Source organism: Poecilia reticulata, chromosome 13 (assembly GCF_904066995.2).
Source record: "Poecilia reticulata chromosome 13, P_reticulata-male-v2, whole genome shotgun sequence".
Lineage (NCBI taxonomy): Eukaryota > Metazoa > Chordata > Actinopteri > Cyprinodontiformes > Poeciliidae > Poecilia > Poecilia reticulata.
Window position 1 is genome coordinate 5,526,084 of NC_088842.1, and position 15,215 is coordinate 5,541,298.

Below are 15,215 nucleotides of genomic sequence, written 5' to 3' on the forward strand. Positions count from 1 at the left end.
AAAGTGTTCTAAAATGTCCAGGTTAAATGGCTGTGCTGACCTTTGACCTCAGAAAACTCATTGACATTTTTCGATGAGTTTTGTTCTACAATTTTCAGGGTGTGGTTATCCTGATTGCTTGTAGACGTTTTTTTCTACTACAACTTTTCCTTTCTGTCGCCTCTCTATGAATGTGCTTGGACACAGAGCTCTGTGAACAGCCAGCCTCTTTAGCAATGACCTTTTGTGACCTGCCCTCCTTGTGCAAGGTGTCAGTGGTTATATTTTAGACCATTAACACTAAGTCAGCAGTCTTCCCCATGATTGTGTAGCCTACAAAACTAGACTGAGAGGCATTTTAAATTCCTTTGCAGGTGTTTTGAGTTCATTAGCTAATTATAGTGTGACTCCAGGTATCTTCAATATCGAACCTTTTCACAATATTCTAATTTTCTAAGATACTGAATTTTGGGTTCCCGTGTGTATCTATCAATCTATCTGATCATCTATGTACCTAAATAGATATATCTAAATAGAGGCTGGTATCCATAGCTGCTTATGATTGTCACACACTTGGAAATTATTAAAAGTAGCTATGCAATGTCACATTATTGCTGCAAATACAAGATTTTACACTGGGCTTTGGACCAGAGAGATCTACCAAACTGTGGAAGACGTGACATACATCCTTCAAAGTAAAAGTGTTATGAGAAACTGAGAGCCTGACAGTCACTCCTTTACTCTGCCAGGTACCAGGATGCAGATGAATCATTGGACGACCAACCAGGTATTGACTGAACCTTATTTCAGTCATCTGATGGTACAAAATGTCCAAAAGTAATGAAGCTAAGAGCAATGTTCATATCTAGTGTAAGTGTTCAACTTCAAACATACTGAAATTTATCACTTTTGTTTTGGAAGTATTAGGCTTCCAATTTTAGCCTAATATACTGCAAGCTATACATTTAATAAATGATAACTGGCATGTTTGTAGATTCTTACACAACGCACCAATGTAATATTTCAGCATCATGATTTTGTCAATGAGCTACCTATTTTTCCAATTGTTTTTTTTTCTTTTGTATATTTGAGAATGGTATTTATTTTCTGGTACGAAATGTTGAGGCAACATTTGAGGAGCATTTTCATTATTTTAATGTTGATCAAATCGCACATCGTTTCAGTTTTTCTTTGTGACTTAAAATACTGTGATAGATTTTAACTTTGATAGTGTTAAATCTGCACTTTCAAGTTCATATAGCATACAGGTTTCACTTTTGAATAGAATTACTGACATAAGTCAACTTTTTCATGATATTCTAATATTTTAATGACCAGCAACTGTTTTAACAGACAATTTTTCCATCTTGATGTATTCATACTCAGTTCAGTTTTGACTTGATATGTGCTCTCAGAGTATTTGTCTTTCAGTCAAAGGCATGTTTCAGAGTCTGTCTACTAAAGTTAACGATTAATTGATTACTAAATTAGTTGAAGATTATTTCAACAACTGATTAATCATTATAAATTATATAGTTAAGTTATGTTTCAAGCATTTTTAATGTTCAAGATGCTTAAATATCACTTATGATTATATATTTTAATTATAGATATTTCCCAATCAGCTATAAATCTCTCTCTTTGTTATGTTTTCATTGTTAAAATTCAATGAAATAACCTAAACTTTTAGCATCAGTGAATATAGTTTTAAACATCGCCATGATGTTTAAAAAATCGCCATTGTGTGATGAGGATAAACTCCAGAGGCGTGTTGCCATGACGACATTGTTTCCACGTGATTCCTATGTGCATATCAAGGTTTACGAAGAATGTTCAGAGAGCATTTGTGCTCACAATGAGCCATGAAGCCACGTCAGAGTTGGAAAGCAACTGTTAATAGAAACGATTTGATGTTTTAGAACTGTATGCAAATGTACTTTGTTCTAATGAGGATGAGTTAAAGAAATTCTTTGAGGTTCCGAGTTTTTTTGTATTTACCACTGAAATGAGTAACAACACCTCTGTTGTTGGTGGTCAAATTTCAAAGCGAAACATTAATGACAAGGTGATAATTGTACAGATTCTGGTGGGTATTTTTCTTTGCATTAACTCCATGCTGATTGCAACCTTTTTTACTAAGGAAACCTTCTACACAAACATGCGCTACATTTTATTTGTCACCACACTATTTTCTGATTATGTAAATTTAATCATCTCAAATTTGTTGCTGATCTTGAGCTATTTTGCCATTCCTATACAAACATGGCCATGTCTTTTCTTTTGCTTCCTGTCATCTCTGTGTAATTATGTCACTCCTCTGACTCTGACAGCGATGAGCCTGGAGCGCTATGTGGCTATCTGCATGCCTCTGCGTCATGCAGAGCTGTGCAGCACAGCCAGAGCCCTGCAGGGCGTCCTCATCATTCACAGCCTCAGCTTTATTCCCTACACTGTGATTTTTTTTATGTTGCTTTCTTCAGTCACCTTTAGCTTCTTCACACAACACATCATCTGCTCTGTGGAATCTTTAATTTTGCACAGGTGGCAGGGTCATGTTAGGTCTGCAGTCAGTCAGTTTTACTTCCTGATCATGTGTATCCTCAATGCTTTCTCCTATTTTCAAATAATGAAAGTGGCCAAAGCTGCATCTGGAAACAACAAAGAGTCGACACGAAAAGGACTCAGAACTGTGATCCTCCATGCTTTCCAGCTGTTTCTCTGTCTCATCCAGCTGTGGACCCCTTTCATTGAAGCTGCCGTTCTTCAGACTAATGTCAATGTATTTATAAATGTCAGATACATTAACTATATTCTGTTTAATCTTTCTCCTCGATGCCTGAGTCCTCTTATCTACGGCCTCAGAGATGAAGCGTTTCTGCTTGCGCTGAAACAATGGCTGTTCAGCTGCCCATTCAAGGCCAACATGTTAAAACTGTAATCCTGGAAAAGCAAATCTTTGCCAGAAATATCTTTTAAAGCTGTATAATATGCAACGAGGTTCAAACATTTCAACAGGCTTGTTTAAATATAAAACCTTTGAATTCAATAATCAATAATTAAAAACACCATATTTTGTATTTAGAATCTTTATGTGTGGAAACTTAATGTTTGTATTGTTCAAAGGAAAGAAACATCAACTGAGTTTATGTGAGTTGTGTATCAAAATTAAAATTTATGATGATTGACATTTTTGTAGGAAACCATGAATTTTATAGAGTAGTTTTATTTTTCCAATGTTTGATTTGTGAGCACTTGCTAAGAATGTGACAGGAAAGAGAAATGGACATAACATTTTAGTTGAACAATATCTAGTAGTTAAAAAACACACCTATCTGAAGTTTTTTTACTTGGGTTGACATATAGTAACATCACACTAAAGATATTTTCAACTGTTGTCTTTTCTGTGTTCTCTAATGCACCCAAAATCAAAAAGAAAAAAATCAAATAAAACTAAAAATATATTTATATATATATTTTTAAATCACTGTGTTTCATAGAAATGTCATTTTCATACTGATAATTGAGTTGTCAACACTGCTTCTGTGTTGTCATAGTCACAAAAAACTAAAATATCTACAGATATGTGTTTCTGTCTCTGCCTCCCTCTGACTCTCTGCAGCCTGATGTCCCTGCATGGATTCATGGATTTACAACAGACACTACAGTAATGTACAGAGTCAGAATGTGAACAAAATGTAAAAAGTATGTTTTTATCATATGAAAAAAAAAATTCTTTGTCTTTCTAACTGTTTATTCACTGTCACATGCTGTTTTTATTTTAATTATGTAAAGCACTTTGAAATGCCTTGCTGCTGAAATCCATCCATCCATCCATTTTCTTGACACCATTGTTCCTTAGTGGGGTTGGGAGGTTTGCTGGTGCCCATCTCCAGCTAATGTTCCGGGCGAGAAGCGGGATCTGCTGCTGAAATGTGCTATACAAATAAAATTTGATTGATTGATTGATTACAGAATGAGAATTTAAGCAACTTAATTTTCAGATGTATACATTATTATACATCTCAACTCTATTTACTGTGTAGCAAAAATTTTCACTAATTTATTTTTAAACCTCTCCTCAATCACTTTTCTCATTGTCTCCTAACCATTACCCTGATAGTGTGGAAATAATGAAAAAAATATTCAAACGTTGAAAGAAATCAACCTGACATCAGTCTTCACCTGGTTTTATTGAAATTAATATAATTTTTATATCGTCACACTCTGAAACTCCACCTGACTCTATGTCTTCCCTGACCTGCTCCTCTCAAAATAAAATAGTTTAGTTTATTTAAAAATTAAAAACAGTTAATACATATTTCAATAAGCTAAATGAAGACCTCACCAGAGCTTCTTCACCTTTCTTCATCATTCTAGCTCTGCTGTTCTCCTAAATATCTAAATAATATAATATAATATAAATTCATGTTAAGTGGTCAGTATGATCAGGTGTTGCTCACTTTAAATAATAAAAAGGCTCATTTTGCTGCTGTTTCAGTTTCATTCTAAATCAGTGTTTCTCAACCTTTTTCGGGCCAGCGCCCCCCTAGCCTTTGTCCAGGTCCCTCACCGCCCCCCACCAAAGAATTTGTAGGCTACTTTGCACTGACAATTATTTTATTATTAATGATACTATCATTATCGTAAATGTTTTGAATCGGCGTACCGATTATGTTTTCCCGTACACTTCAGCGCGCCTTACGCTCCTTCACCTCGCGCACATAACGGGGTAAATGTAGCGAGTTTTACCCAAAACCTATCAGCGTCTGGAGGAGGGGGGCTGGAGGGAGGCGAGTTTCTACGCTCCTTCATGGGGGGTGCCGATTTATGTTTTCGCATCCACCTGAATAATGTGTAGTTACGCCCCTGCCCATGGCACTTGAACAATATTATTTTACCTTTTATCTGGAAATAGTGTCTGTTTATTCTTTCCAGTCCTCTGTATTAATTATTGATCGAAAGGTCTTGCCATACCAGTTTATTCCTCCGTATTTACTTTAGTTTCTTAGTTTATTCTTGCATTTTGTTCTTCATTCATTTCCATTTAGTTTCATTTGATTAGTATTATCCTCTTTTGGTTTGTTGCTATGTCCACTTTAGTTTCTTTCCTGTTGGTAGATTTATTTTATCGATTATTGACCATCAGTAATTTTCACTCATCACCTGCTGCGCCGCCTAATCATCATGTGTTTCACATCATGTGTTTATTTTTCACTGTTCAGCGTCGGATTCTCTGTTTTTATGCCATAATTCACATCTAGTTCGTCGCTCCGTTTTGCCCGCTTCTCATGTTTCAGAGTTTTGCGCAATGTGCGCAGCGTTTTTTTCTTTTTTTTTTTTTTTTTAGCCCCTAAGGTGCAGGGCGGTCGGGAAACATATCGATGGGGAAAAAGCAGACTGACATAAACATTTTAAAACAACGGAAACAATTTCTGCATTCTGATTATTGAAATTTAAAAGTGCTGTGGTACCGTTGTTCAATCATGTCGGACCACTTACAGCTCCGGTGTTAACGCTATAAAATGAACGCTCTCTGTGGTATCACCCATGGAGGGATTTATTTATTTAAATGGGTTCATTTTTCAGAGGGATACAAAGTGAGGGCATCGTGATTTTCGTAATTACATGTTTATAAGAGCGATTTTCTGTTGTCCTTCCATGGAAGCGGGCAGCTTTCAAATGGAAATAAAACACTTTTTAATATAAATTGCTGCTTTGACATGATCACAGAACTGCAAAAACATATGTAGCTACATAAATACCAGACAAAGTGAATCACAGCAGCGTCATCAGCCGGTGTAACGCTGAACTGATGCGGAGCGGAGATGCGCCATGAAGCTACAAACACTGAACAGAAGAAGAGCTGCCATCGATACAGTTGCAGCCAGCATGATTTAATGTTACACAATACAGTTTTACCAAGTTTTATTGTTGTGCATTTAAGGTGTAAAGTTTACCATTGACCAAACGCCCCCCAAAGGCATCCCAGCGCCCCCCTTTTGTAAAAATGGCCGCCAGCCCCCCCTGCAGTCCTCTGAACGCCCCCTGGGGGGCGGTACCGGCTGCGGCTTTCTCCCCGCTTCCTACACCTATGATTCCCATTACAACATTATTCTCTCTATCCATTTGTGCTTCCCGTAGCTGTACACACAAACAGTGCAATCATAAAGCAAAATAAGCCTGACACAAAACGACTCTTGATCAGGTTCTATGCATAACATGAAAGAAGAAAAAAACAGCAAACCTGAGAGACTTTAAATAATACAAATACACGTTGAGATGATTTAGAGCCAACCATATGGAAACAGCGAGTGATTGGAATTGGCCATATCCTCCCACGCACACATGGTTCAGTCATCAGCTAGTGTTGAGATGATTCAACATTATGTTGTTCTATGTCATTAAACACAGGTTCAAATCTGTGTGAATCAAAGAGTCAACAGAAGTGAACCAGTAAGAAAACAGGTGACTTCCTTTTCAAAGGGTACAGGGAAATGGTGACGTCACCAACTGACGATGTGAATTTGATCAGTGCTGGTTGGTTATGAGAGACAAAGTCTGAGGCAGTTGAGAGCCCATGTGTGAAAGTTATTCCACCTAGATGTTTTAAGGCAAATGGTAAGATTTGAGGCTTTGCCATGGCCACATACTTTGATCTAGCCAAAGGAATTTGATAACGTTTGATCTTCAATGTCTAAGGACTGTGCTAACTGATTCTGAAGCCTGCATCTCCAAAGCCGGAGGAGTTTGTTCAGATACAACATGTGAAACAAAATAGCGGCTTTGATCCAAAATGGCCAATTTCCTGTGGTTTTTGGACCATGGCTCCAAGAGACTCTTTTGTGAGTCCTGTCAAGATACATGTGTACCAAGTTTCATGATTGTAGGCCAAAGCTTGGCTTGGGGCTGATTTTTGTTTTCAATTCTTGGGAATGTGGTGGAGGAATTAGGTCACGCCCACCAAATATTGGACTGCATTCCTGTTGGGGTTAGATAAGAATCACTCATAGTGAGTTTGGTGCAGCTGGCCTTAAATATATGTACCCCAGGATTCAGTCCTGGGACCCGTTCCTATTCAATCACTATTTTAAAAAAAGACAATAGCACACAAACAATTTAAGAAACTTCTTTTTTGTATTTTGTGTTTCTTTACACTGCGGTTGAAACTCCCTGGATTAATCTTGTCAGTAAAGGTTTTACAGTACTTTCCAATTACCTCATGATCAGACAGCTCAGAGGCGTGTTATTATGACAACATTGTTTCCACGAGTGAGCTGGATAATGATATAAGTTTAAGAGACAGAGACAGAGGGCATTTGTGCTCATAATGAGCCTTTATGCCACATTAAAGTTGAAAAGTGTTGCAGATGGTCTCTATGAAAGATAAGCTGACATCAAATACCTTAATATGTCTTTTTGTGCTAATCAGAGTAAGTTTAAAGGTTATTAAGAGAAATTTTAAGGTTACTAACAAAGTATTGAGGATATTTTTGATTCAGGAATCTGAAATCCTGTAAATTATTTTTTAATAATATTTCTGCATTTGAATGTAAAATTTCAATGACTAACAACGATTCTCTTTATGCTGGTAAACCTTCAGGTCGACTGATCAATGACCAAGTGATTTTTGTTCAAGTGTTGGTGGCCGTTCTTCTTTGCATTAACTTGATGCTAATTATAACATTTTTTATGAAGGAAATGTTCTACACAAACATGCGCTATATTTTGTTTGCCAATGCATTATTTTCTGATTGCATCAATATAATAATGACAAATGTGTTGCTGCTCTTTGTCTATTTTTCTGTCCCGTTACAAACATGGTCGTGCCTTTTGTTTTTCATTCTGTCATCTATGTATAATTATGTCACTCCTCTGACTCTGACAGCGATGAGCCTGGAGCGCTATGTGGCTATCTGCCTGCCACTGCGTCATGCAGAGCTGTGCACTGCAGGAAGAGCCCTGCAGGGCATCCTCATCATTCACAGCCTCAGCATCATACCCTTCGTTGTTTTTCTTTTAATCTTTTTTTCTTCAGTCACTGTGAGCTTCTTTAAACAATATGTACTATGCACCGCACAAGTGTTTTTTTTGCACAGATGGCAGAATCATGTTAGGTCTGCGGTCAGTCAGTTTTACTTCCTGATCATGTGTATCCTCATTGCTTTTTCCTATGTTCAAATAATGAAAGTGGCAAAAGCTGCATCAGGAGAAAACAAAGAGTCGACTCGAAAAGGACTCAGGACCGTGATCCTCCATGCTTTCCAGCTGTTTCTCTGTCTCATCCAGCTGTGGGTGCCCTTCATTGAAACTGCTGTGCTTCAGATTGATCTTAATTTATATATAAATGTTAGATATTTTAATTACATTTGTTTAAATCTTGCTCCACGGTGTCTGAGTCCTCTTATCTACGGCCTCAGGGACGAGGTGTTTTTAGTTGCTCTGAAGCATTACGTGTTCCACTGTCCATTTATAGACACAGTAAAACGTTAACAACAGAAGAAGCTGAAATTTATTGAACATAGATGTGAATGTGATTCATAAAGAACAAATGTTCAAATATTTTACTTGATGTGTCAGCAGAGTTGTTGGTACGTGTCAGGCACTGTGTTGTTTTGAGTTGTTTTGGGGTTTGATATATTGATTCTAGCTTAATTATTATTCTGTGTTCCTTAGTCTCTGTCCTTGCTCAGATCAGCCTTGTTATAGCTTAACTTAGTTAAGTTTTTTAGTGATTCTAGTTTTATTTCTGACCTGTCCAGGGTGAACCCCGCCTCTCGCCCGGAACATTAGCTGGAGATGGGCACCAGCAACCCTCCCGACCCCACTAACGGACAAGGGTGTAAAGAAAATGGATGGGTGGATGGATGGATAGTTTTATTTCTTCCTTGTGTCTAATCATTCTTTGTTACACTGAAATTTATTTTCTCAAGGAGCTTTTCCAATATTCCTCTAGCTGATTTGGTTCGGTCCGCTTTGGCCAGATTCATTTTCCATTAGCAGAGCCGGCACAGCCTGATTTTCCTAACTACTTCAGGATAGTACTAGCAGACACAGGAATGAGCAGGGTACAGCACCAAAACCATTTAATCGACAGCTGACAGCATTCATTGCTCTGACAGTGTGAAACACTGGAACGTTGGATTAAAAAAAGTTTATGCGTGGCCATTGGTTTGCATCATTTGACTGCATTGACTAAATCCAAAATGTTGCATATTTCAAAAAGTAAAGTGCCAGAATGTAATTCTATCATCTATCATCATGTTTGGGCTGGCCATGAATTTTTGTAAGACAAAATGGGTTTTGTTGGGAATAAATAAAATAATTATGTTTTCCTCTATCTTTTTTAGCTGCTTGCATATTCATACTCATATCTACACACACGCACACACTTGGTGCACACTGTCTTAGCTAAGGTTAACGGAAGTGACAAACTCTTTAGGGTGTAGCTTAGATAGAGGCCCACAAAAGGAAACAGAAACTATTTTTAGAGGCCATTTTGCTGTGTTAGCCCATGAGGAAAGCATGAAATGGACCAGCACTGCATTTAATCTCAATAAATTGAATTCATAAATTCAACTCACTGACTCTTCTTGAACCTCATACTGTAAGAACCTAAATGGAAAAGGGATAATCTCTACAATCTGGAGGCACCGCCTGGATGTATGAAGGTTAGTGTAGAGTGACCAACTTATTCATATTTTAAAGCTTGTTACTGGGTCCTATCAAAACTCGCTGCTACAAGTCGGTTTTTAAAAACATTTTGATTTTGTTATGGCTTCAAAGGAAAATTATCTTGGAATTTTTTCGTTTTATGTTGAAAAAAGTACAAATTTGTAAATGTTTTTTTTTTCTCTCTTTTTCTCACCAGGAGGCCATTGGGCTAACAGCAAAGGGGGCCATGCTGTCTCCTTCACTTCTGACTTCTCAGTTCTCAAACTGGATCACAAGATGGATATCACTGTGTATCTCATATAATCATGTGACGTCTAAAGTCAGTTTAATTGATAGGTTTACTCACAAATAAGATGGGAAACCTTTCCATAATCTCCACAGTTTAGAGTACATCAGAACCACAACCTGAAGGTTCTCCATCACTGAGTGTTGCTACAAACATTAGCAGAGAGTTTACCACAGCTGCTGCTGCTGCTTATGGACCGCCCACAATAACAAGGAACAGAGCATATAATGGAAAAGCTCACTACCTGGGGTAGACACGAACTGAACATTAACCGGTTAGTGCGCAACTTGCCAGTGGAAAAGCATCTTTAGTTTCTTTATTTGCTCTCTCTTATTAATCCCAATTTGTTTTTTCTTGGTTAAATAAAACTTAACCTTTGACTTGGGAGTTGTCATGTTGAAGGTCTTCTACAATGATTAAGCAAATTGAAAAAGTTAGCTACATTAGTTACCGGTTTTAAGGTTATCCTTTCACCTGGATACCCACTAAAAAGAGTCAAAGCTGCTCAGAAATACCTTCCTCCAGGGTTTACCAATCATGAAATAAGTTTGAAATGGACTTCAATGCTGACAATAATCTTCACATCATTACTGCAATCCAAAAGAGGAGATAATGTAGAAGTGGGTGATAGAAGGAAGGACCCATTTTGACAAATCAAAGTATTTTGAAGCTGTGAACAGCCAGTGATGGTGACTGGGCTTAAATTCTTGATGGAGTTCATCAATATTTGGCAACTTTTTATGTTCAACTATCAACATTTTATTTTGCTATTTTATTTAAATATGAGTCACTTTTTCACAAAGGGCAACAGTACTCTACAGCTGAAAATACCACATATTTTGTAAAGAGGTGCATAATGTCGGCATCTTGTTTTAAAAGATGGCGCTAAGGATAAGACCTGACTGTGTGAACGTGAGCATTTTTTTTTTGTTAAATTTAGTTTATCATTTTGAGTTGCAACGTGAACGTGAAAGGCGGCGCTGTGAGAACACGTTGTACCACTGAGGTCACGAGATGTCCCTGTTGTGTAAACTTCTCCTATAAGGAGTTTCTGCTGCTCTCTCAGACGACTCCACCAGACTGGACTGAAGACAGCAGTGGGTGTGTCGTGCTCAGATGGTTGTTGACTGGGTGCAATGAACATATTTGTGACTATTTCATCTGCAGCAAAGAAAATATAAACATCTGCTTTAGCTTATCTCTCAAAAAAGATTATAACACAAGGCAGCATCACCTTTATGTTTAGATCTGCTGTTTGATATATGTCTGTTGTTTTTTTTTTTTTTTGCTTACATGGCATCCAATAACTCGCTTACAGAGAAAGCTTATTCCATAAACAACCACTACAGAGTCATTGTAGTTCAGGCTTTAGTATGTGTTTTTCTCTGCATAAACTTTTTCCTGATCACAACTTTTTTTCTGAAAGATTACTTTTACACCACCACGCGCTACGTCTTATTTGCCGTTTCACTGTTCTCTGACTGCCTGTTTCTGATAATGACGGACGTGCTGCTCATACTGAGCTACTTTGGTTTTACCATCCAGATGTGGCTGTGTCTTATCATCTGCATTGTTTTGTCGGTGTACACATATGTTACACCGTTGACGCTCACTGCGATGGTCCTGGAGCGCTACGTGGCAATCTGCATGCCCCTGCGGCATGCAGAGCTGTGCACCACCCGCACCACCTTCCATCTTGTCCTCATTATCCACAGTCTCAGCTCCGTGCCCTGTGTTATTGTCATCTCTATATTTTTTGCGTCCTCTGCTCTCACTGTCTACACCACAGGCCGGATATGCTTAATGGAGACGTTCTTCCTGTACGGATGGCAGGGTCACCTGCGATCGGCCATCAGTCAGTTTTACTTCCTGATCATGTGTGTTGTGATTGTGTTCAGCTACATTCAGATCATGAAGGTGGCCAAAGCCGCATCGGGGGAGAATAAAAAGTCAACGTGGAAAGGCCTCAGAACTGTGATTCTCCATGCTTTCCAACTGCTGCTCTGTCTCATCCAGCTGTGGTGTCCCTTCATTGAAACCGCTGTGCTTCAGCTTGATTTAATGTTATTTATTAATCTAAGGTACTTTAATTACATAACTTTTATTATAGCTCCCAGATGCTTGAGTCCTCTGATCTATGGTCTCAGGGATGATTTATTTTTTCAGGCGGTCAGTTACTATGCTCTCTGTGGTTTGTACAAGAAACAGCCGTCATGTTGAGGAAAGCATATATTTATGTCTGATTCATGTTAATGACGGGGTATATACTACAACTGATCATTTTTGCTTATACTTGTACAAATATTTTAAATAAAATTGAAAAGATGTATTTTTTGGATGATTTTTCGAGGAATAGGTACAAGAAACACTTTGAACTTTCCACCCTATAAATATTTTAAGTCAGACATTGTTGTTTATTTTTTAGTTTTTTTAAGAGTATTGCTCAGACACATAGACTGACATTTAGAAGTCATGATTTCATACACATCCTCTGTTCCATTGAATTTATGTGATCAACCTCTTATTTTATATTTAGCACAGTTTAAGCAACTTTTTTATTAGAATCAATCAAAAAGCACACTTGAAACACTTAGGATGCTTATCTCATTATATTTTTTTCCATATGTGAAATATAAAATTAGGAAATTTTGGACAAATATAATCCTTCTTGTTTGGCTTAACACCATTTTTTTATTGTTTAAAGAAGAGTCCCTCTGACACTGAACATGCATGACGCAAACTTGAAGCACTTTTCTTTTTGAAGGATTGGTTATACCATTTGTTAATATTTTCTCACTTTGTGCAGTATGTTTTTTTTTCAGATGTGCAATACTAACTGGACACGTTTCCATATCATAAAATCAATTTCTGTTTTGAAGACGTTTTTAAAAAATATATCTGTTTAAAATCTACAGTAAAAATGATCTTAACACTACACATATACATGCATCCTGAAAATGTTATTTATTTATTTATTTCGAACAGACAGAAAAGACAATCAAGAAAAAAGAAAACAAAATAAAATAAAATAGAATGAAACAAGCGAAAGAAATAAAAATGTTTAACAAATTATTCTGCCCATGTGACATGCAAATTTTATATTTTTTGTTTGAACAAGAGCAGGTAGAAGATATAATATCTTATAATGTCCTGCCCCTTTCCTACTTGTCAATGTATAGTCAATTAACTGTCAGAACATCAAAAAGAGACAACTTTTTTCCATTTTACATGATGTTTGATTATGTACAATTATTTATACTATTTATATCATCAATTACATGATAGACTATTAAACAGTAATCTTATATATCATATTTTGAAATATAAATGATTCATAATCTTTGACGTTTTTGATAGTATATATTAGAAACACAAAGTAGTGCATACATGCACATGCACACCCCCACACACACGCACACACCTACACATACACGCGCACACGTACACACACGCACACACCTACACATACACGCGCACACCCCCACACACGCACACACACGCAACTGAATTGTGTTGTGTGCCACGCTTCAACTACAAAGTAAGATGATTTAAATTTTACATACATACATACACACACACACACACACGCGCACACCCCCCCCCCACACACACACACACACACGCAATACATACATACATACATACATACATACATACATACATACATACATACATACATACATACATACATACATACATACATACATACATACATACATACATACATACATACATAGGGATGCACTAATTGCCATTTTTTGTCAATACCATATATAATATTTTTATCTGAAATGTCATTACATATATTTAATTGCTCTATATAGAGCAAGAATATTACTTAGTTGGTAGCAGTGGGGTGACTATTAACTGCAAACATGCAGACCTGAGCCAGTGGGCTGATCTATCAGTCAAATCTCTCTCACAGGACAGCAGAAGAGGACAGTGTGTGATTTTTTTAGACCTTTGCTGAGGTAAATATTATCAGTGGATAAGGTTGGCTTCACATGTAAAAATCGGCCAGTCACCCATCTCCCAAAATTAAGGAACTTGCTGTTGATTATTAACTGGTCTCTTTATCCGTGCTCACTTTGAGGGATTGCTGTAAAGTCAACGACACAATGCAAGCGATACAAGCTGGTTGAGGAGGGTGAATATACTGCAAGTCAATGACTCGATGCAATCTGCTGGGTTTCCTTAGATGGAAACAAATAACTAATTTGAATAATTAATTGTTTAATAACTAGGATCAATTGGAATGTATGTACAATTTAATTGAATTTTTTTTTTCAGGTGCCTTGAAACAACATTTGCTGTGAATTGGTGCTACAAAAATACATAAATTGAAACTTCTGGCCATTGAAGACTCCATCCATCCATTTTCTTTACACCCTTGTCCCTTAGTGGGGTCAGGAGGGGTGGTGGTGCCTATCTCCAGCTAACGTTCCGTGCAAGAGGCGGGGTCACCCTGGACAGGTCGCCAGTCTGTCGCAGGGCAACACAGAGACAGACAGGACACACAACCATGCACACACACACACCTAGGAACAATTTAGACAGACCAATTAACCTAACAGTCATGTTTTTGGACTGTGGGAGGAAACCAGAGTACCCAGAGAAAACCCACGCATGCACAGGCAGAACATGCAAACTCCATGCAGAAAGACCGGGGCCGGGAATCAAACCCAGAACCTTCTTGCTGCAAGGCAACAGCTCTACCAACTGCGCCACTGTGCCCATTGAAGACTCAATAGTTAAAATACTGAACCCTAAAGTGTAAATGACTTTAAATGACTGGTCAATCTCTATTTCCATTGTTTACTGGGTTTGTGTGGCAACTCAAGTGGCGCTGCTGGCTTAAAGTATGATAGTAGATAAACCTTGACTAGTATGAGCAAGTACTAGAGTCTTCAAGAGAGGGAGAGCCACCTTTGCAGGCAGCTGCAGCGAGTCACACAATGTCACAAAGACAGATATTGGAGGTTGTTTGTCTAACCCAGTGGATCTCAACCCTGGTGGTCAAGGGCCAACCACTGTCCTGCCTGTTTTAAAATAAATGGAGTCTTGACAAAAATTTTGTCTGGAAGACTCTCTAGTTTCACCTGCCTCATCAATCAGCACCTCTCTCTCTTCACCCTGGACCTATCAGCGCTGGATCAAACCTCGCTTCGGCCAATCATCGTTCGGGCTCCAGTTGAAAAGGACCTTCATCCATGGCCTCCTCTACTTACCAGCTGCAATCAACCCACCCGCCCCATCTCCACCTTCCGCTCCTGGCTCT

General features: G+C 37.9%; 1 protein-coding gene and 2 pseudogenes across 1 annotated transcript; all 3 read left to right on the top strand.

Annotated features, from left to right (window-relative positions):
* Positions 1 to 1,739: 1,739 nt before the first annotated feature.
* On the top strand, positions 1,740 to 5,288 carry LOC103474131 (odorant receptor 131-2 pseudogene; annotated as a pseudogene).
* Positions 5,289 to 6,265: 977 nt separating this feature from the next.
* LOC103474182 (odorant receptor 131-2 pseudogene) lies at positions 6,266 to 9,710 on the top strand (annotated as a pseudogene).
* A 127-nt stretch (positions 9,711 to 9,837) lies between these two features.
* On the top strand, positions 9,838 to 12,504 carry LOC103474185 (odorant receptor 131-2-like). The gene has a single exon (XM_008424986.2). The coding sequence runs from the start codon at positions 11,231 to 11,233 to the stop codon at positions 12,155 to 12,157; it is 927 nt and encodes a 308-aa protein (XP_008423208.1). The 5' UTR covers positions 9,838 to 11,230; the 3' UTR covers positions 12,158 to 12,504.
* Positions 12,505 to 15,215: the final 2,711 nt, after the last annotated feature.

Bases quoted from the DNA above. Each gene is read 5' to 3' on its own strand.
- LOC103474185 (XM_008424986.2), top strand. From the start codon at position 11,231: ATGGCATCCAATAACTCGCTTACAGAGAAAGCTTATTCCATAAACAAC.